Source organism: Pseudorca crassidens, chromosome 2 (assembly GCF_039906515.1).
Source record: "Pseudorca crassidens isolate mPseCra1 chromosome 2, mPseCra1.hap1, whole genome shotgun sequence".
Taxonomy (NCBI): Eukaryota; Metazoa; Chordata; class Mammalia; order Artiodactyla; family Delphinidae; genus Pseudorca; species Pseudorca crassidens.
The window spans coordinates 4,029,376-4,050,149 of NC_090297.1; the positions used below are offsets into that span (position 1 = coordinate 4,029,376).

At 55.1% G+C, this 20,774-nt stretch overlaps 1 protein-coding gene across 13 annotated transcripts in view; it reads right to left on the bottom strand.

The window, feature by feature from the left end:
* Positions 1-336: 336 nt before the first annotated feature.
* NPHP4 (nephrocystin 4) overlaps positions 337-20,774 on the bottom strand; it is a 148,802-nt gene continuing 128,364 nt past the window's right edge. For 10 of the 13 annotated variants that reach the window (XM_067718151.1, XM_067718190.1, XM_067718225.1 and 7 more), the window contains 6 exons: positions 17,864-18,020; positions 17,222-17,307; positions 16,563-16,648; positions 15,365-15,536; positions 14,145-14,741; positions 13,057-13,621 (listed from right to left, as the gene is read on the bottom strand). In XM_067718151.1, the coding sequence (XP_067574252.1) occupies positions 13,481-13,621; positions 14,145-14,741; positions 15,365-15,536; positions 16,563-16,648; positions 17,222-17,307; positions 17,864-18,020 (1,239 nt within the window). In that variant the 3' untranslated portion in view covers positions 13,057-13,480. Of the gene's footprint in view, positions 866-13,056; positions 13,622-14,144; positions 14,742-15,364; positions 15,537-16,562; positions 16,649-17,221; positions 17,308-17,863; positions 18,021-20,774 lie in introns of those variants that run through there. The other 3 variants (XM_067718197.1, XM_067718179.1, XR_010938909.1) reach the window with 3 other exon arrangements.

Genomic DNA, 20,774 nt, shown 5'->3' on the forward strand with positions numbered 1-20,774 from the left:
TCCAGTAGTCATTTCTCCAGGGGCAGGACATCAGGACGGAGGCTGTCTTCTGCTCTGCCCGCAGCCATTGGTGCCCAGCTCCTGCCCCCGAGGGAAAGATAAAGCCCTTGAAGGCAGCGTTGGGGGGGCGGGGGTGCTCAGGTTGAGTTATTTTGTTTGCGGTGTTTTTTTAACATCTTTATTGGGGTATAATTGCTTTACAATGGTGTGTCAGTTTCTGCTTTATAACAAAGTGAATCAGTTATACATATACATATGTCCCCATATCTCTTCCCTCTTGCATCTCCCACCCTCCCACCCTCCCTATCCAACCCCTCTAGGTGGTCACAAAGCACCGAGCTGACCTCCCTGTGCTATGCAGCTGCTTCCCACTAGCTATCTATTTTATGTTTGGTAGTGTATGTATGTCCATGCCACTCTCTCGCTTCGTCCCAGCTTACCCTTCGCCCTCCCCGTGTCCTCAAGTCCATTCTCTATCAGGTTGAGTTTTGATTAAATGCAAGACCCTGGTTAGGAGCGTCAAGCTCATGGGCTCGCCCCGCAGCCCAGCTGCCTCAAGGGAAGCCCGTGAGCCGGTGTTTGAGTCTCTTGGTTCCGCTCTTTGAGGATCACTTGGTAAATGAAACGCAAAGGTTGGGGTGGGAGGGGGCAGGGTCCGTGAGGAAGAAGCCGGAAGGCTTCGTCTGGAGTCGTGCCTTGGAGGAACACTAATTGAGCAGCTACGACAAGCCAGGCCCTGGGTGCCCGGCCGCCAGCATCTTGGAGATGGACGAGTCTCCTCGCTGCGCAGAGCTGAGATCCACCAGCCCTGTGAAGCTCGTCTCCGGTTTCACGGCTCGATGCGCTTGAAAAGGAGTCACATTGTCTGTTGGGGAAACAGCCAGGCTCATGACCCGTGGGCTGGTCGGGCAGCGCCCCCGGCAGCACGCCCACCCTGCACCCCGCTCGGGGCTGCCGGCACCTTCCAGCCCCTCGGCAGTTTGGAGGAACTTTCTCACGCCTGTTGTTCAGGGGAGGTTAGTCCCAGCTCTACCTCTGGAGCCCCAGGTACGGCACTGTTAGTGCAGGGATCTGCAGGCTGATGGGGAGCCCACAGGGGCCCAGCCAGCGCTCTGGAATCTTCCGCCCACACTTGGCTATTCAGGCTCCTGGCCCTCCTGCAGCCCAGCTGTAAGTCAGAAAGGAAACATGACCACCCTGGCAGACCCTCTGCCCATCCCCGTTCAGTCCCTGCCAGGAGCCTGCTGCAAACACCCTCAGCTCGCCATCCAGCCTTCCTCCTGGGCTGCACGAGGCTGGCCAGACCTCTGAGAGCAGCTGGGTATGGATGGAGCTGGAAAGGGAGCGACCCAGCCCCTCATCCTTGGTGGACGCTCCCCAGGCGTGTTCTCCTGGGCCCAGGGGAACCCGTTGACCACAGTGGAAGCAGCCTGACATCTCTCCCTCCGTGGACCCCTCCCCTTCCCCAGCTGGCCGCACCACCTCCCTCCAGTCTGAGAGCTGGGAGGTCCCGCTGCACAGAAATGAGTCCCAGCAGCACCAGAGGGCTCAAGCCCAGCCTGCAAAAGGTTTGATGCAAATACACACGCATCGGGATCCAGTAACTCAGAGCACTCCATACTCACTCTCTTCACTATTAAACAAAGTTTCATTAAAAAAATAAACCTCCTTTTGCACAGCAAAGGTAACCATAAACAAGACCAAAAGACAACCCTCAGAATGGGAGAAAATATTTGCAAATGAAGCAACTGACAAAGGATTAATCTCCAAAATTTACAAGCAGCTCATGCAGCTCAATATCAAAAAAACAAACAACCCAATCCAAAAATGGGCAGAAGACCTAAATAGACATTTCTCCAAAGAAGATATACAGACTGCCAACAAACACATGAAAGGATGCTCAACATCACTAATCATTAGAGAAATGCAAATCAAAACTACAGTGAGATATCATCTCACACCGGTCAGAATGGCCATCATCAAAAAATCTACAAACAATAAATGCTGGAGAGGGTGTGGAGAAAAGGGAGCCCTCTCGCACTGTTGGTGGGAATGTAAATTGATACAGCCACTATGGAGAACAGTATGGTGGTTCCTTAAAGAACTAAAAATAGAACTACCATACGACCTAGCAACCCCACTACTGGGCATGTACCCTAAGAAAACCATAATTCAAAAAGAGTCATGTACCACAATGTTCATTGCAGCTCTATTTACAATAGCCAGGACATGGAAGCAACCTAAGTGTCCATTGACAGATGAATGGATAAAGAAGATGTGGCACATATATACAATGGAATATTACTCAGCCATAAAAAGAAACGAAATTGAGTTATTTGTAGTGAGGTGGATGGACCTAGAGTCTGTCATACAGAGTGAAGTTAAGTCAGAAAGAGAAAAACAAATACCGTGTGCTAACACATATATATGGAATCTAAAAAAAAAAAAAAATGGTTCTAAAGAACCTAGAGGCAGGACAGGAATAAAGACGCAGACGTAGAGAATGGACTTGAGGACATGGGGAGTGGGAAGGGTAAGCTGGGACGAAGTGAGAGAGTGGCATGGACATGTATACACTACCAAATGTAAAACAGATAGCTAGTGGGAAGCAGCCTCATAGCACAGGGAGATCAGCTCGGTGCTTTGTGACCACTTAGAGGGGTGGGATAGGGAGGGTGGGAGAGAGACGCAAGAGGGAGGAGATATGGGGATATATGTGTATGTGTGGCTGATTCACTTTGTTATAGAGCAGAAACTAGCACACCATTGTGAAGCAATTATACTCCAATAAAGATGTTAAAAAAAAAAAACAGAAATGCATCTCTTCCTTTAAAAAAAATTGAACCAAAAATTTGATCCAAAATAATTGATCCCTGAGCTTACCTACATGAAGGGGTAATAGCTGCAATAAATCCAAGCCTGAGGTTTGCTTAAATCGTTGACCCGAGCCAGTCTCTCCTTTGGTGAGAGCCTCAATTAGTAGCTCACAGTCTCAGAAAGGACGGGGTGTGGCAACATTCCCCAGGGGCTCATCCTGGGGCTCCTGACAGCGGGATACAGCATGACCGAGGGTGTGACGCTGCTGCTTCCCTGTGGGTCTCTTGGGTCATTTCCATTATCACTCCATGCATGGGATGCACAGCACGATGGGTCATAAGAGGTGAATCATGCTTTCCCAGACCCTCTGCAGAGACCAGCTTAGCAGGTCAGCAAACCCCTCTTCACGTATTTACTTTGTGCTTCCTTCCTGCAAAGGCCCTGAGGTCTGGGCTACAAGACTCAGGAAGCCTATTTCTCAACGCCCATCTTGGCATGTTGAGTGGGGCCATCTGCCTCCAGCTGGGCTGACTCACCTGAGGCCAATACCCCTCAAGATGCTAGAGGCCTGGGCTTCCCTGGTGGCGCAGTGGTTAATAACCCACCTGCCATTGCAGGGGACACAGGCTCAAGCCCTGGTCCGGGAAGATCCCACATGCTGCGGAGCAACGAAGCACTTCAGCCACAACTACTGAGCCTGCGCTCTAGAGCCTGCGAGCCACAACTACTGAGCCCACTTGCCACAACTACTGAAGACTGCGTGCCTAGAGCCCGTGCTCTGCAACAAGAGAAGCCACCGCGATGAGAAGCCTGCACACCACAACAAAGAGAAGGCCCCGCTCGCCGCAACTAGAGAAAAGCCCACGCGCAGCAACGAAGACCCAACGCAGCCATAAATAAATAAATTTATAAAATTTTTTTAAAAAAGATGCTAGAGGCCTTTTTTTTTGTTCATGGTGTGAGAGGGGAACTGAGCACAGCTAATGCTCTAGGGGGATTAACCCCACTGTCCACACATGGCTGGGACCAGTGAGACCCAGTGACATTCCCAAGCGAGGGCGCTTCCTGGTGAAGTTGGCCATGGTGGGAGCTGTGCCCAGGGCCAAGAGTCTCACTACTGTGAGAAGTGGTCGATCAGGACTCATAAAGTTACATCTGAACTTTAACAGGGCAATCTAGTACAGAAGTATGAGCCCGCCTCCATCACCAGTAAAGGATAAAATCCAGACTCCTCAATTCCAAAACCCTGCAGAGAAGCGGTTTCCAAAGTTACCTCCATGGAACCCTGGTTCTACAGGGTGTTCCTCAGACAGGGCACTGTGGTTACACAAGTTCATGTTGATGGTGACACACTGACAGCACCTTCTTTAAAATCAGGAAGAAAACAAGGATGTGCACTACACCCATTCCTATGGAATATTTTTCTAGAAAGCCTCGTCCAGTGCATTTGGACAAGCAAGAGAAATAAAAAAAGAGATAAGGATTGGACAGGGAGAAAGAAGGCTGTCACGCTCACAGATGATATGAGTATTCACACGGCCACCCTAACATAACCCTACAGCCAAAGTATTAAAATTAATAAACGAGTTTAGCCATGTCGCCAGTTATAGATCAATGCACAAAAGGCAGCTGTGTTCTTTTTTGAGACCAGCCTAGAGTTTTAAAATGAAACATTTTTTTAAAGATACCATTTCTCTATGTGGTGGTTTCATAAGTATTCACTGTAGCATTATTCTTTAAACCATATTTAAGTCATAGATACTCTTCTGAATGTATATTTTAAAACAAAAACTATAAACATATATGGTAAGACATTAGCAATAAGTCAATACAAACGACTCAGCAAGATCTGTATGTCACATTTTGAAAAGATCGCTAGGATACAGAATTAAGTGAGCAAAAAGAATGTTATCCCATGTGCAAATACGAGTGCACCCATTTCTGCACTAAAACGCATAAACATATTCTAGAAGGATCCAAGAGAAACAGTAGTGTCCTCTGGGAAGTGTTACTGGAAGCTGTGGGGGGAAGAGAGAATGTTTAAATTTTTATTTTATACTCTTCGGTATTGTTTGAATCGTTTTACAAAGTACACATTTAACTTTAAAAGCGAAAAGATGTTTTCACAGTGTGAGGTCTTAGAATCTCATGTTTGGACTTATTTCTTTACTAGGGTCTTGTAATTGATTCTAATTAAGGAAAACATTAAGTAATGTTTTCCAAATAGCCCACAAACAGTTTTCGACCCTTGGTAGAATGCAGTCGAAACATTTTTGCTGGGAACAACAGCAAACATCTTTGTTTGGGAACATTACTATTATTAAATGCTAGTGGTCCAGTGGCTAAGACTCCGCGCTCCCAATGCAGGGGGCCTGGGTTCAGTCCCTGGTCAGGGCAGTAGATCCCACATGCCTCAACTAAAGATTCCGCATGCTGGAACCAAAAGATCCCGCATGTGGCAACTAAGACCCGGCTCGGCCAAATTAATTAAATAAATAATCAACGCTGTGATTTCTAATCCTTTAGAAAAAATAAAATAAATAAAAAGGAAAAGATGTTTCACTTTTCAGGGGACCCGGTAAATCCAATAGTAGGTTCAATCCCACAGAACATTCACAGGAGAACATGAAAGTACACGTACAAGCTTACTGATCGCAGCATTTTACTATAGGAAAATTGGGAACACCTAGATTCCCATCACAGGGGAATGGCCTTGAATGTACGGTACCTCTAGGTGAGTGGAAGCTCTGGCAGGAAACGGGGGCCACCCCAAGCGAGCAGAGTTTGGGAACCATCTACAGAGGAGCAGCAGGTTTGGGAACCGCCCAGACAGCAGCCCGAGGCGGTGCTGGAAAATGTCAGGGCCACAGTACGGGTGTGAGGGGTGACAGACGTGGCCACGCTGTTTAGAATCAGGGGACAGGAGGTGGCCACCAGGACAGAGGGGCTGAGGACAGGTGGCAGTCAAAGGCCGGGCTGAGGAGGGGGCAGAGGCTGGAGGAAAAGCAGGAGAATGTGGCCCCCCCCACTCCAGGAGACCAGGCAGGGGAGCCGCGGTGCCAGGTAGCCAGAGCAAAGAGAACAGACAGTGACCATGGACCTGGCTTCACAGGGGCCATAGGTAAGCTTGAAAGCGAGGTCTCCGTGGGGCAGGAGAGAGAATGATGGCGGGGGGATGGGGGCAGGCTTCAGACACTGGCCACAGACAACGCTGGCAAGATTTTCTATCCAGAGGAGCAGAGCAGGTGGTAGTGAGAGGGGAGAATGGAGGAAGAAATGGCTTTTCTTTTTAAGATGGGTGATCGAGAATGACTGTATGCGGAGGGTTCCAGGAAAGACAGAAGGGCAGGAGTGAGGCCCTCGGGAGTTAGAGGGGTGGGATTCGGGCCCCCGTGGGGGCCAAGCCACCTGGTCCTCTGTCAGGGCAGGCGAGATGGCAGCCGCCTCGGGCACAGCCGGGTCACAGATCACGGTGGGACCACAGGAAGGTTCTGGTCTGGTGACTCCTCTTTCCTCCATGAAGGGTGAGGCAAGGTTAGCAGCTGACTCTGAGGGTGGGCGCTGGGCGGTCTGAGAAGAAAGGAGCAGGGGTGGGCCGCTCTCTGGAAGCCTGAAGAAGAGACAGACCAGGAAGGTGTGGTAGGGCCACTTGCCTGAGGGCTACTTGAGGGTTAGAGCCACAGATCCAAGGACAGACGCCGCGCATGGCTGAGAGCCTGTCTCCCTGTTCCGCTGCCTGCGGGCCCGACAGAGTGGGCCTCCGCCCAGCAGTTGTGACGGCCAGGGGTCTCAGGGTATGGCAGTAATGAAAGGAAGGGGCTGTGAGAACAGGAGGCAAAGGAAGGGGGCAAGACGCAGAGCGGGCAGGAGGGTAAGCATGAGGGTGGCAGCCAGAGGTCGTGTCAGGGGCTGAATCACATCCCCCAAATTCATCTGTTGAGGTCCTAACCCTCAGGACCTCCGAGTGCGACTGTATTTGGAGATGGGGTCTTAGAGGTGGTTAAGTAAAGTGAGGCCATAAGGGTGGGTCCTAATCCAACAGGACTCATGTCCCTACAAGAAGAGAAAATCATGCCATAGATAAACACAAAGGCAGACAGTGGGAAGACGCAGGGAGAAGACGTTCACAAGACAAGGGGAGAGGCCTCAGGAGAAACCAACTGGCCGAAACCTTGATCTTGGCCTCCCAGCCTTCTGGAGAGAACTGATTTCTGTTGTCTAAGCCCCCATCTGTGGTGCTTGTTGGGACAGGTGACTAACCCAGGTGGGGAGGCAGCAATGACTGGGGGCCACATAGGCCAGTGGGCTGCGAGGTCAGGGTGTGGGTCAGTCATCCCCATGGTGTGTCTTGTGCCCTCATGACCTCCTAGAGAAGCCACGAGCCCTGCCCAGCGCTGCGCAGCTCAGGGAGACACGGACGATGACAACTACACACACAAGAACCCGCCTTCACTTTCTTTGGCCTGGATGTGTGAGAAGGGGTGATCTGGAATCTGGAACAGGAGGGTCCTGAGAGCGCACGGGGCACCCAGGCAGGAGCACTGGTGTCTCCAGGGACTCATGAGATCACGTTTCTGAGCCCCGCCATTCAGCTGCCAGAGCTGGAGTCCAACACTAACCAGGCAAGTGGAAGAAAGGATCAAAGTTTATATTGGGTTCAAAAAGGACCAGACGTTTCAAATCCATACTTCTAAAGCACATCTGAACAAAGTGTAACAGGCTACTAGGAGGCCGCCAGCTGCGAGAGGAGCCACCCTCCTCCCCTCCCCTCCCTGCAGCCAAGCCTGGGGCCCAGGGAGAGAGCAGCCCATCTGGGACACAGCCACGGAACCTGCGCCCCCAGGCCACAGCCAAAGCATGTCACCCAGCCAGGCCCGCAGTCAGGGTGGAAGGAAAAACGGCTCCCAAGGGGGGCACTGCACTCAGAGCCGCCTGGTGGGATGCGGACGATGCTTGGGAACGGTCCTGAGGCCATCGCACTAGACCTGAGCTCCGCGCCCCCCCCCCCCGCCATGAAACCCAGATCCTAAGAAGATTCTAAGCGGTAGGAGCTCCTAGACCCCACCTCACACAGGACACTGAGGACCCTACTTCACACAGAGACTGAGGACCCCACCTCACACAGGAGAAGAAGGCACCCCCAGAGTGGCCACAGCTGCAGGCCACGGCTGAGCCAGGATTCAGGCCCGTGTGGATCCGTTCTGCCCATACCCACTGCCCAGCCAAGGTGAGGGAGAGGGCGGACGAGCCGAGAGAGAGTTCAGGGCCCGCGGCCTCTGCAGGATTCCTGCCTCCGCCTCACCCACTGAAGGCTGGAGGCCGCGAGAAGCCCAAGAGCTGCAGAGGGAGAGATCTAGAAGGACAGAGTCGCCTGCAGCCCGGGGCCCTTCCCACCGGCCTCACACCCATTCCGACCTGGGCGTCCCCGGAGCCGCGGGCACACTCAGCTTTTGGGGGCAAGGAGACTGTTCTGCCCGTTCCTTTCCCTTAAGTGTCGTTATAACACGCGTCTTAGTGACTTTGCCTCTTGGAGACAGACTCATCACTTTGATGTGTGATTATTTCAAGGTTGAATTCTTGCGATGAAATGTATCTTTAGAGCCTTGATTCACAGATCGATTCAGGATCTGACAACCGAGAGGACAGACACTCGAGGCTGACGCGACTCCTCCGAGCGGCCCCGCTGCTGCGGGAAGCCACCTCTGCCCGGGGGACGGCCACACACAGCAAAGGGTTGCCCTGTCTACGGGTCACTCATTAGATTTATACCTGGCCCTCCCTCCCAAGGACCAGAAATCTTGATTCGCTGGTTACGTGGATATTTAAGACCCCTGGGGCTGCCGTCACAAGTGACCAGGTGGCCTAATCCAACAGAAGTATATTCTCCCGCAGCTCTGGAGGCCAGAGGTCCTTCGGGCGGCTCTGAGGGAGGACGGGTCCCAGGCCCCTGTCCTAGGTGCTGGTGGCTCCCAGCAATCCTTGGTGGTCCTCGACCAGCAGACGCATCACCCCAATCGTGGCCTCCACCATTGTATGACCTTCTCTGTGTGTCCTTTTCTGTCTCCTAAAGGACACTCACTGGATTTAGGGACCACCTTAATGGTCCCAATATGACTGCATCTTGATCCTTACCTTAAGGACATCTGCAAAGACCTTGTTCCCAAATAAGGTCACATTCTGAGGTTCTCGGTGGACATGGATATTGTGGGGACACTAGATCACTCTCTGACTTGCACTTGGCTTTCAGGGCCCCCTGAACAGTCTTGGAGAGGCAAGGAGAAGTGTGGTGACACCGATGACACGTGGCTGGCTGCCCCAAGGCGGGCCTTCCCCGACGCGGAGAGCAGGCTCCTTCGGCCCTGCACAGCCCCCCACAACCAGCTCAGACCTGGCTTTGCTGTGGGATCAGGAGAGCCATGGGGGCCCGTGTGGCACGCCAGCAGACGTGTCCTGATGACAAGGTTTTGACTGTATGTGGAGCTCCGCCCCCTCCACCAGCAGGAAGGGCCTCTGGATTCATTGTCTGTCCTCCAGACTCGAGGGCAGCGTCCCACATGGGACCAGGGAGACCCCACGGTGCTCAAGGCACGCCAGACACGGACGCACTTGCACGACTTCTCGAGGCCACTGGCTGTTTCCCTCGCTCCCCGCCTCTCCTGCTCTTTCTTTGTAAAGGTCTCAATACACGTCCCTGAAAATAAAACTAAAACCACTACGTCCAGATTGTTGGGGTTACAGCTGCATACACCCCAACCTTCTCCACTGGGAGGATAAAAAGTTGCTAAGGAAACAGAACGGTTGTTTTCCCCAACCTCTTCCAACCTGAGGCAACAGTTTTAAAAGGCGCCTTAATTTATTTCTAAGTAGATAAAAACATAGCATTAAATCATTATCAGACATGAGCAAAGCAAAGCAGCTAATCTGGCTTTCATTTCACTCCATTTAGTTAAAAGCAGCTTTCGGCCGGGGTGGGAAGAGGAGGGACAGAAGGGAAGAAATAAAATACTAATGCTAAAAACGCCCTTGATGGAAATGATAAGGTTCCCTTTGAAAGATGGTGCGTCTTTGTGCAGGAGAAGCAGCGGCTCCCAGCCCTTACGGCAGATCCACCCGAGGAGGGGGCTGGGCCCCCGCTTTCTCGTGTAAATTACCTGGCGCTTCTGCACATGCCAGCTAGGCCAGGGAACTGACCACCAGGAAGTCAGAAGTTAGAGGAAAATACTAGTCCACGTCTAGCGCGTCGGGGCAGGACACTTCAGGTTCATAAAGGAAGGAAGAAGGCCCGGGTTTTGCAACCCAGAGCGCACGTGAACTTGACCTGGGCTTTGGGCCCCAGCAGAAGAGCCCCAAGATGGCGGATCACAGCCATGGCTTTTATTTAACACTGAAAATTTATCGCAAAAGAAATCTCTCAGGACTTCCCTGGGGGTCCAGTGGGTAGGACTCCGCGCTCCCAGTGCAGGGGGCCCGGGTTCCATCCCTGGCCGAGGAACTAGATCCCACACGCTGCAACTAAGAGCCCGTGTGCCACAACTGAGACCCGCGCAGACAAGATAAATAAATAATAAATAAATATAATTTTTTAAATCTCTCTTTTTTGTGAGAAAAGAAAAAAAAAAGGAAAAAGAAAGGGAAGGAAAAAACGCTCAGAACGGCATAAATTTGGACAAGCACAGGCCCCCAGCTTGTGCCCGATTCTCACTCCTGGGAGGGGCTTCAAACCCTCACCGGTGCCCGAGAACAGAGGGGTGTGCGTGCCAGAGCGACCAGAAGGCCACAGTCCCCGGGCGGAGGGCGTCTGGAGGAGGGGACGGGAAAAAGGGCAAAGGGAAAGGTCCTCCGTGTGTAGAGAATCTGCTTTTCTGACTTAAAAAAGCGTGGACAGCCCCCCACGCCCCCCGACCCAGCTGAGCCCAGCTTCACCAGCCCCCATGGCGCCGACGCGGTGGCCACTGGGGAAGGCGGGTCACTAATGTGGCCCCCGCTGCTGGTCCTGAGGCGAGACACCTGTCCAGCCCAGCACCGTCACCCCTGCGTCACCTGAGAATCAGCCTGCAGCCCACAAGCCCGAGACCTGCCCCGGCCCCTCCACCCCTTCCCGTTCCCTGCTCACCCGCCACCCGCTCAGTCCCTCCTTCTGACATCAGCCCGCTCCACGCCCTGCTCCTGCCTTTCCCCTCACAGACTTTATCACCGCCCGGCCGACCGTCTATGTGGTACCCACGTTTTATCGTCTGAGCCCCCCAGGAGGTCAGCTCCTGACCTGGGGCAGGGAAGGTGTGCGTCTCAGGGCACCACAGTGTCCGCACCTCCTGCACAAACAGAGCCCGGAGGAGTGCCCACAGCCAAGGTCGGATGGATGAAAGAATGAGCTAACGAGGGAGTGAGGGCCAGAGAAAGGGGATCCCTGGCTGATGGCCTCTCTCTCGCCAAGGCCGGCCGCTGCTTCCTCGAGCGCCCCGCCACCCCCAGCTCCTGCACCTGCAGCCTGCGGGCCCCCCGGACACAGTGGGGAGGGGCGCCCCCGACCCCACCTCCAGCCAGGGCAGGGCTGCTGCCGGCCCCTCGGCACAGCTCGCTGGGGACGGCGGCCTGAGCTACAGAAAGGCCTGAACGGCCCCTACTGCAGTCTCTGCCTTGCAGACTAGACGTGGGGTAAGGAAGCTGCTGAGGTCCCACCGCTGTGTGTGGGTGAAGTGCGCCCCCAGTGGATCTGCCTCTAGGAAGAGCAGCGGCCCCTAGATTACCCGGCTCTTGGAAGCATCTGGAAATGGGAGGAGATGAAAGCGAAGCATCCCCTGCCCACCTCCCCCCCACATCGCGTGCCCCCAGGACAGCAAGCAACTGGGCTCCAGAACTGCCTTGCTTCCTAAAACACACTCCCCACCGGGGCCTGGTCCCTGGTGGCGGGGCCTGGGCCTGGACTGGCCCGGGGCGTGGATGAGCTGAGATTGTGCCGTGCGCGCAGCAGGCGTGCAAAACGCAGAGGTCGCCCTTGAAGAGACAGCAGGGAGCATCGAACAACAGACAGACGGGCCCCGTGGTGGGTCCTCACGTTGCAGACTGGCAGATAGATAGGCCTGAGGCGGTTCTCTTCCCCAGAATCCAACTCCACGCCGCTCTTTGGGGGCACACGCCCGGCGGGGAGGACCTGTGGGCAGGAGGCTGCAGGGTGCTGCAGGGGCCCCTCCCGAGGTGGGGCGGTTGGCCTCAGTTCCAGTGCAGGTGCCGTCCGTAACCCCGCTGACGGGGCTGGGGTCTAAATCAGGCTCCCTGGGGGCAGCCGATGCCCCGCTCCTGCCTACGGTGCGTCTGACCCTGGCCGCCTTGCTGACCGTCTCTCCAAAGAGCCTGCCCGCTCATTTCCCCGGGGCTCATACTGCTCTCAATCACGGGGAGCCCCCCTGGGTTCACGGTGCAGAGAGAGACCCCCCACCATGGGCCACTTTCCATGGGAGTCTGGTCTCCCGTCTGCACATGCGCACAGCTGGCTACCACCCTGCTGTCTCCTCACCACCCCGGGGCCGGGACAGCGCGCTTCCTTACTGTCCATCTTTCCAACAGACTGAAGGTAAAGTTTCTGTTTCTAAGCCCTAATCCATCACCTACCCTGCCGATTCCATCCCTGGGATGCTCCCCGTCCGGCCACTTCTCACCATCCCCACCAGCAGCGCTGGGGCAAAGATGACTGGCTGCCCCGCTAAACCTTCCCCCCTCCCCCCGCTAGGGATACCATCCCCCAAAGTCACCTGGACACACGACTGCCTGGAAGAAAGACAACGTTTCTGAGACCCCTCGGAGCTGGGTGTGGCCAAGCGACTAGGTTCTGGCCAACAGGATGGGGGTGGGCGGTACAATGCCCCCTCGCCGCCGGCCTGACCTGATCCCTGGACGCCGTGACTGGTGACCTCACGTGGTACAGGGGATGGAGTTAAGGATCGTGAGACAGAACGGTCGTCCTGGATCTTCCAGGAAAGTCCAGTGTCCTCACGGGGGCCTTACAAAGGGAGGCAGGGGGACCAGAATCAATGCAGGAGAGGTGACAACAGAAGCAGAGGTCAGAGCTGCCCTGCCCTCAGGTCAGGACTAAGCAGCCTCTCCCAGAGGCCACAAACCACGGGCCACCGACTGTCCCTCAGCAACGTCATCCTCCAGGGAAAAGGAAGCTTATGCTGCAGACAGAAAACTCTGACAACGGTGAAAACAGCAGAAAACACTCAAGAAAACTGCCAAAAGAGAAACCGTGTAAAAATTTAGTATTTCGTACAACGTTTTTAAAAGATGTGAAATAATACCAGCATAAAAAACATTACATAGCAAATAATAGTGTTTGTATAAAACTCAGTTTAAAAACATAATTTTATCATTTAAAATGACTCAGAAAATACATTTTGCTGACAGTAAATCCTAACGTCACAGATGGCGACAATCCCCCGTGTGCCGCAGAGAGAAACGGGCCCCGGGTTCACTGGGCGCGCACGCTCACGGTCAGGACTCCAGTGGGGCTGCTACGCGGTCGGTACTGGCAGCAGCCTGACTGGGGGGAGCATCGCAAACGGCTAGGGGCGCGGCGACCCCCACCTCCCTCAGCCCAGTCCACGGTGCCGAGTTCTGGGACAGGAGCCTGACCCCGAACAGCGGCAGGACGGCCCCCGCCGCTCCTTTACTGGTAGATGACCTTCACACAAAACGTCTCCTCGTTTTTGTCTTCGTGGTCATTGATGTAAATCAGAATCTCCTCCTCCCCGGCCGTCTGACGGGACGCGAACCGCAGGCCGATGGTGTAGGTCTCGCCTCCCCCGACCTGGCAAGAAGCGTCGCCGTCCTAGCGCCCACCCTGCCGACCCCCCTCTCCCTCTTCCAGCCACTTCCACACAGGCGTACACACATTCCCCAGGCTCGCAGGCCCCAGAACATACACTCACGATCTGAACCAAGTTTCCCAGCGTCACTGTCAAAGCCCTCCCGGCTACTCCTCCCAAAGCCCCGGAAACGCGTCACTACACCCTCCAGCGAGGGACAGACCCGGGTCGCCCGAGCTGCTGCTCACTTTCCCTGAAAGAGTCACAGGAGATAAAGGCCTAACGTGCCAGGCAGTCTGGATGAAACTGTTGCAACACTGCAGGGAAGGTTGCCCCCAGGGCTGCCCCTGCCGGGGCCTGGGTGTTGGGTCAGAGGCCCAGGCAGAGTTCAGCAGACGGTGCCCCTGGGGGCCGCAAGCGCCTCACTCGGGCCACAGGCCGTTCTCCCCCAGGACTGCTGACGCCCCCAAGGCAGGGTCCCGGGAGAAGCAGTGCCCAGGCCCCCCACCCTGTGCAGCCCCGCACCTGGAAGGCGTCCTCCTTGAACTGCAGCAGGCGGGGATGGTCGCTGTGCAGGCGGTAGGCCCTCGGGGAGGGGTAGGGGTTGGTATAGGTGATGCGCTTGTTGGCGCCCTTCCCGGCCCCCGCAGGCAGCGTGATCTCAAAGGCCTGTGGGGAGGGCAGGAGTTGGCCCCGGGATCCTTCTCCAGCCACTTCTTCCCAAGCTTGCCCTGCGCTCCTGAGCCCCAGACGCTGAGTAAATACGGCAGACAAGCCCCCCGAGTTCCCGGTCGAGGGGCTCACGGTACAGGAGGAAACACCCACCCCCCAGGCCCCCAGCCAGAGGGGCCGGGAGGAGGAAACGTCGGCCCGGATCTGGGCAGGCCGGGTCACAGGACACACCACCCGAACCGCGTGGCCCACGCGCGTCTCACGGCAGACCTTGGAGATGAGGGGTGGGCGGCAGGAGAGGCACACGAGCCACGAGGCCACCAGCTGGTGGGCGTCCACGTCGACCAGGTTGAGGTGCACGAAGCGGCTGCCCGCCCTGCGGGGCCTCACGCCCACGTGCAGGTCCTGCACCCCGTGAGGGGGCAGCACGAAGACGCCTTTGGGGTCCGTCTTCAGGAACAACAGAGGAGAAGCAGGTCGGGAGGCAGCCCCTCGAGTCGTGCAGACGAGGGGTTTCCTGGGCGCGCAGCCCAGGGGCTGAGAGGGTCCCAGGGGAACCCCTGCGCTGGGCGGGAGGTCCCCTGGCCTGCATGGGGTCAGAGGTAAGAAGGCCCGATCTGAGGCCAGACCGGACCTCACCACCAGCACCCATGCCTGCGGGTCACAGTCTGTGTCCCCATCTGTGCACAGTGTGACCCCCTCAGTGTCAGAGCGGCCTCAGGAGAGAGAGCTTAGCCAGACCCAGCTCTGAACCCCGGCCTGCTGGCAGGGCGTCCACGTCACCCTCGTTATCCAGATGTACGGTTGCAGCCGCACTGATTCCAGAGTAACTGTTAATATTTACCTCCCAACAATTCTACAAATTCACCTTCAGGGCTTACGTGTCTCTCATCCCACGGTGCACATCTCACAAAGGGGATCTGAATGAAGACTCTATCAAAGTCTTCAGGACCGACCACCAGGCCGCAGCCCAGCTCCCACCCCCTCCCCGGGGTGGGCAAGGGTGGGGAGGGACCAGGGGACACCCGCAAAACCCAAGAACCAACCCCACGCACCCCTGCTGAAGGCCATACCGTCAGCTCCTGGGGGTGGGAGCTGAAAGCCTTCACTTTCCTAACTGTCTGCATCCCCCGAAGGACAAGGGCCAGGCGGGTCCGCTGGCCTGTGACACAGGAGACATCCACGCGCTGCAGGGAGTGGAGGTGGACCTGCCAAGTCTGGACGGGCGTCGCCAGCCAGCGGTCCCTGCGCGGGCAGAAGTCACTCACGGTCGGGCGAGGGCAGTACACCAACCACGGGGAGGAGCCCCGAGGAAGCTGAAAAGGCGGCCAGGAGGGCGGGCTGGGGTCCAGCCGCCGTCACCCGCTCGGCCACCTTCCCTCCAAGGTGGAAGCTCTCAGGCGGGTCTGCAGCCTCTGTGTGACTTTGACCCTGAACAGATACTCTGGAGGCCAGGCAACGTGGGCTTCTGCAGATGTGCACCTAGGCCAGCTTAATCCCAAACCAGGCCTGGAGCAAAGTCCGTGGGCAGCACAGCGTGGATGAGAACGTGGGCTTGGAGGTCACGTGGGCCTGAGCCTGGGGCCCACATTAGCTGCCTGGTGCCCAAGGACACTGACCCTTGGCTGTAAATGGGGCTCAGCATCACCTGCCCACGGGCCGTCAGGACAACAGTCTGTGGCCACCACACAGCAGGTGCAGGCTGGGTGCTGCCCCTCGGCCGGGTGGACACTCAGCACAGGAGACCCACCCGTTCCCGGCGGGCTGCACCAAACCCTCCAGCCTGCACCAGTTTTAAAGCGTCTCGAGGGCTGGGAGATACGACTTAGAGGAAAAGGTAAAGGGACCGGGGTCATTTCACCCAGTCCTCGGGCATCAAAGGAAATGATGTCACCTTCCACCTCCCCTTGGGGGGCCTGGGCAGGACCGCCGCCTGCATTCCCTCGGACTCGGGGAGGGGACCCCAGGGACGAGGGCTGCCTGCGCCGTCCTGGCACTGTGCTGGGGCAGAAGCAGCCTCGAGTTTCTCTCCTGGCTGGGCTCCCAACGTGTCCCTTAGGCTGTGGTGCCGCTCTGAGCAGAGGCGCCCTTGCAAGACCCCAGCCAGTCTGAGAACCTCACTTCATGTGGTCAAAGGCCTGATGGCCCCCAGCCCCGCCACAAGTTTAGAGGCAGCCAGGGCTGGCCCACTTCCAGTGCCGCCAGCAGTCCCCAGCCTGCCTCCTCACTGCCTTCTCCCACCCTCCAGACCACCAGGGCCCACGTACTCACGCGTAAATGGTGACAAAGAAGTCTTTGATCTCCGGGCTGGGACCACTGGCCACCTTCAGGAACACGTCTTGTGGCTCCCTGGGGCCCTGCCAGACAGGGGTGGGGGTGCACATCACGGCCACACTACTGCCTCTCTGCTCTGACCCCAGTCCCCCAAGTCCGCAGGAAGCAAACGCAGGTGTGAACCAGGCCCCCTCCCCCAACACGGTTTTCATTTTCTGTACTCATCAGAATTCACTGTTTTTGTCACTACAAAAGAGAAAAGTCATTACCCTCTTGATTTCATATTGAGTTTAATAATTACATTCTGCAGGAGATTCCACCCAGTTTCCTAACCAATCATAACATGATTATGGCCGTTATCCTTACACAAAGGCAATTAATAAGTGCCTTAATCACCACTCACTTTATTCAGTTTGCTTCATGTCTTTTTTTTTTTAATTGAAATTCAGACAATCAAGGAAGTGACCTGCTAGCAGAAGAAATGAAAACTCATTCATAAAGCTCTCCTGAGGATGTCAAGGTAGCCCTTCAGCATCTTAGAAAGAAACCACTTAAGCAAAAACCTCAAATGAAGAGGCTGCAGGAGACCAGGGGTGCAGATAGTGGGTGGGACCTGGAGGGGAAGGGTTTTCCCGGGAGGGCGCTACAGAACTTACCATGTTCTGGGTCTCGCAAATGACATTCGGGTCACTACATCGTACGTAGACCGGGGGGTCCTCACCGGGCATCCCCACGGGAGCACCTGGAGTGGGGAATATCACAACAAATGTCTTTTCCCGAAAGCCTGGGCCATCACAGGTGTTCCACGAAACCTGCTGGGGGATGGACACTGCTGCCTGCGTGGACACTGGCCCTTCCGTTCCGAGCCGCCTCCCCGGGGACTCACCCCAAGAGACCAACCAAAAGGAAGCGGGGTGCCATGGAGCCAGTGCCAGGTGTAAACGGCTCGGATGTGTTCTAAAGGCACCGGCTGGCAATGAATCAGCAGGTGCAGGGGAGCCCGGAGAGCTCTCCAGGCCCAGGACCGAGGGCAGAGCAGAGCCTGACGCCAGAGGCCAGGCAACCTTCCCAGGGCTGTGGATTTCAGAATGCAATCAGCCTGCCAAGGGCGCCTGTCATCTCAGAGGAAGTGAGAAGGTCACCATGTCAAACAATCAAACGACTGAGGCAAGTGGCAGAATTTACAGCTGTACCCTGTGTTGTTAAAGAGCATCGCAGGATGATGTAAGGACACCACTTGTCACCTTTTCCACCTGTTGAACCTGCCAAATGCCAGCCGTGGGGACAGCGGGACCTGCCTGGAAGCGTGTGCCAGGGCAGCAGGCGGATGGCCTTCTTCAGGAAGGTGAGCTCTGGGTGGTAGAAGCGGAAGACCTGGTCCACCACGTGCGGCTGCAGCTCCACGGTCAGGCAGAGCACAGCGAGGGGCTTGCCGTTGCCTGCGCAGAACAGGACCTGCCAGGAGAGCAGGCGGTGCAGCATCAGGACCCACACGAGGGCTGTGGGCAGCTGCGTGCACGGCGCCTCCCCGGACGGACAGGGACAGGGGTCCCCATGGGGTCCGCTCACGCCCACGAAGTGGGAAGGACAGGCGTGGTCAGATGCACGGGGTCTGCAGCCGCAGGTGCCCACCTGCGAGGACTGGCCCAACACAGGGTCCACATGCTCAGACCACGCACGGCTGCCACTCCTGCCACTTCCCGGAGGGGAGGGACGTGCCAAGAAGACCAGCGAGAAAGGTCTGCGGCCCCAAGTCCCCCACCGACGCACCCGCTGCCTGCAGGCTGGGAAGTCGTTCTGCAAGCATCTGGATACTAACCTCACCAGGTCCTCATGGGTGGGAGCAGAGCATGTCCCCCAGACGGTAAAAGGGGGCTGTGCTTAAACCCAAAGGGCCAGAAATACAAACTTCCTTTAAAAAAAAAGTTACTTACTAAAAAGATTTATTTGTCTAATACAGGTCCTAATTGGGAACACGATGCAGCCGGTGTCTTTATTCCAGGACTCGGCCAGCCCAGTGAGCTCTCAGGGCCCAGGACAGAGGGCGGCACACAGCCAACCCCCTTCCCACGTCGGTTGGCGCCAAGCTCGGGCGCCCAGACAAACCTTCCACGTGGGAAAGGACACTCTTCCACTTTGGTGGGTTTTATTATGAAATCTTTTAGATGTGTAACAGGACAAATTATAACTGGGCAGCCACCCACGAGGCCACGTGGGCTTGGAACAGGCACACGGTGCACACTGCTCAGCCTCTGCGTCCTCACCATCCTGCCCGTCCGCCCCAGGGAGCCCCTCCTGAACTCGTGATCACCGTCCCCCCCGTTTTTCTTCACCATTCTCCCCTCTTTGGGTCTTTAAGCGACCCACAGTGTCGGTTCTGCCTTCTTGGACCATCACCTGAAAGCCACTGCCCCGCGCGTCTCTTCCCACATCTGCTGGGAGGCGAGCCCCACCACTGCACCCTCATCCCCCACAGCTGTGCCCTGACACTCCTGCCGGAATTTCACCGCTACGCTGGGACTTCAGCTCCACAATGACCGACCATTTATTTAGCTGTCGTGCACACAGACACACACAGACACACACACAGACATACACTCCTCAGCTCTCTCTGCTCGAAGGACCGGAAGCAAGGGCACCCCAGTTGTAATGAGCCCTCTCAGTACCCAGACTTCGGTTTCTAAACACCGCTCTCCACTAAAAGAAGCCTTAGATAAACGGCTGATTCCAGAAATGGGGCAGGAAAATGGAAGACGACTCTGGAACACCTTGGGCGCCAGGCACGAAGGAAGTGCTCCAAGAATGACAGGGACACGTCAAAAGGACAGAGGGGCCAGCTTGAAGCCAAAGCCGCCGGTGAACCAGGGACAAGATGAGCAGCAAAACAAAGACAGACAGGAACAAATTACAAGCCACTGAATGAAACAGGAATTCATGGTCCATAATGCCGACAAACAAATTTCAGGAATGAACGGATGAAGGCAAAGGGCTGCCTCACTTAGAACATGGAAGGAATGACGAAATCTGCAAGTCACCAATGGGCAACCATCGTGCAAGAATCGCCAGTGAAGAAATTTTAAAAAGAATGTCCCTGTGTATAACTGGGTCACTTTGCTGTACAGCAGAGACTGGCACGACATTGTAAATCAACTACACTTCGGTTTAAAAAAGAAAGAAGCATCGTGGATATTAAAACTAGCAGCAGAAGCTGAATGAGAAGCAGGACATTTACAGAGCCTGAGTATCTCCTGAAAAAATACTTCCCCATTACTAATTATCAACTATAAAATATTTCTTAATTAATTTTACCTTGAAGGAGCCTGGCAGACACCATCTTAACCAAGTAAGAGAGTTAAATTAACATCACTGGTAATAGAGCAAATCAACATTGTGTCTCTCCCAATAAGAGGTTCTGAGAAGAACACAGCAAAACGTCTGTGCTTTTCCTGCCCTGAATGCACGGCCTGAACCCACCGACGAGCAAACACCAGACAAACCCAGACTGAGCGGCAGGTGGCAGAAATGACCTGTGCACTTCAAAAGGACCGAGGCCGTGAGAGGCAAGGAAAGCTAGGGCGGGACCACCGGATGCACCGCGGGACCCTGGGCGGGTGAGGGATCCAGTGTTGGGATATTTGGTAAAGTGCAAGCGGGGTCTGTGATGAGACTGTATCAGTGCCAATTTCCTGATTTCCCCGGTTCTACTGTGGTTATGGAGCAGAGTGTCCTTATTTTCAGGACACAGGAGCTCTAAATTTCATGGAACAATGGGGAAGTTTGTCCATAACTTATTCTCAAATTGTTCAGAAAAAAATAAGGATAAATATAGACACAGAATGATAAGGCAAATATAAAATGTCAACAACTGGGAAATCTGGGTAAATAATTCATGAGAACTCTTTGCACTATTCTTTTAACTTTTGTCTAAGTTTGAGAACATTTCAAAATAAAGAGCTGTTTAAAAAAAAAAGACACAGGCGCTGACTTGAAAGGTATGGCCGTGGCCAGAGAGAGGACAGTTTTACAGCCCAGTGCCTGCCACACAGCAAATATAAAACCACGAGTTCATAATAAGACCCCCAAAAAACTGACCATCTTTGGATGTTCCCAGGGCACGACTCATTATTTTTACAATTGATAAATAAAGGGAAAGAACCCAACATTTATCCTGACCTTCCGGTATTAAGTATCAATATATTCAGGGTAACC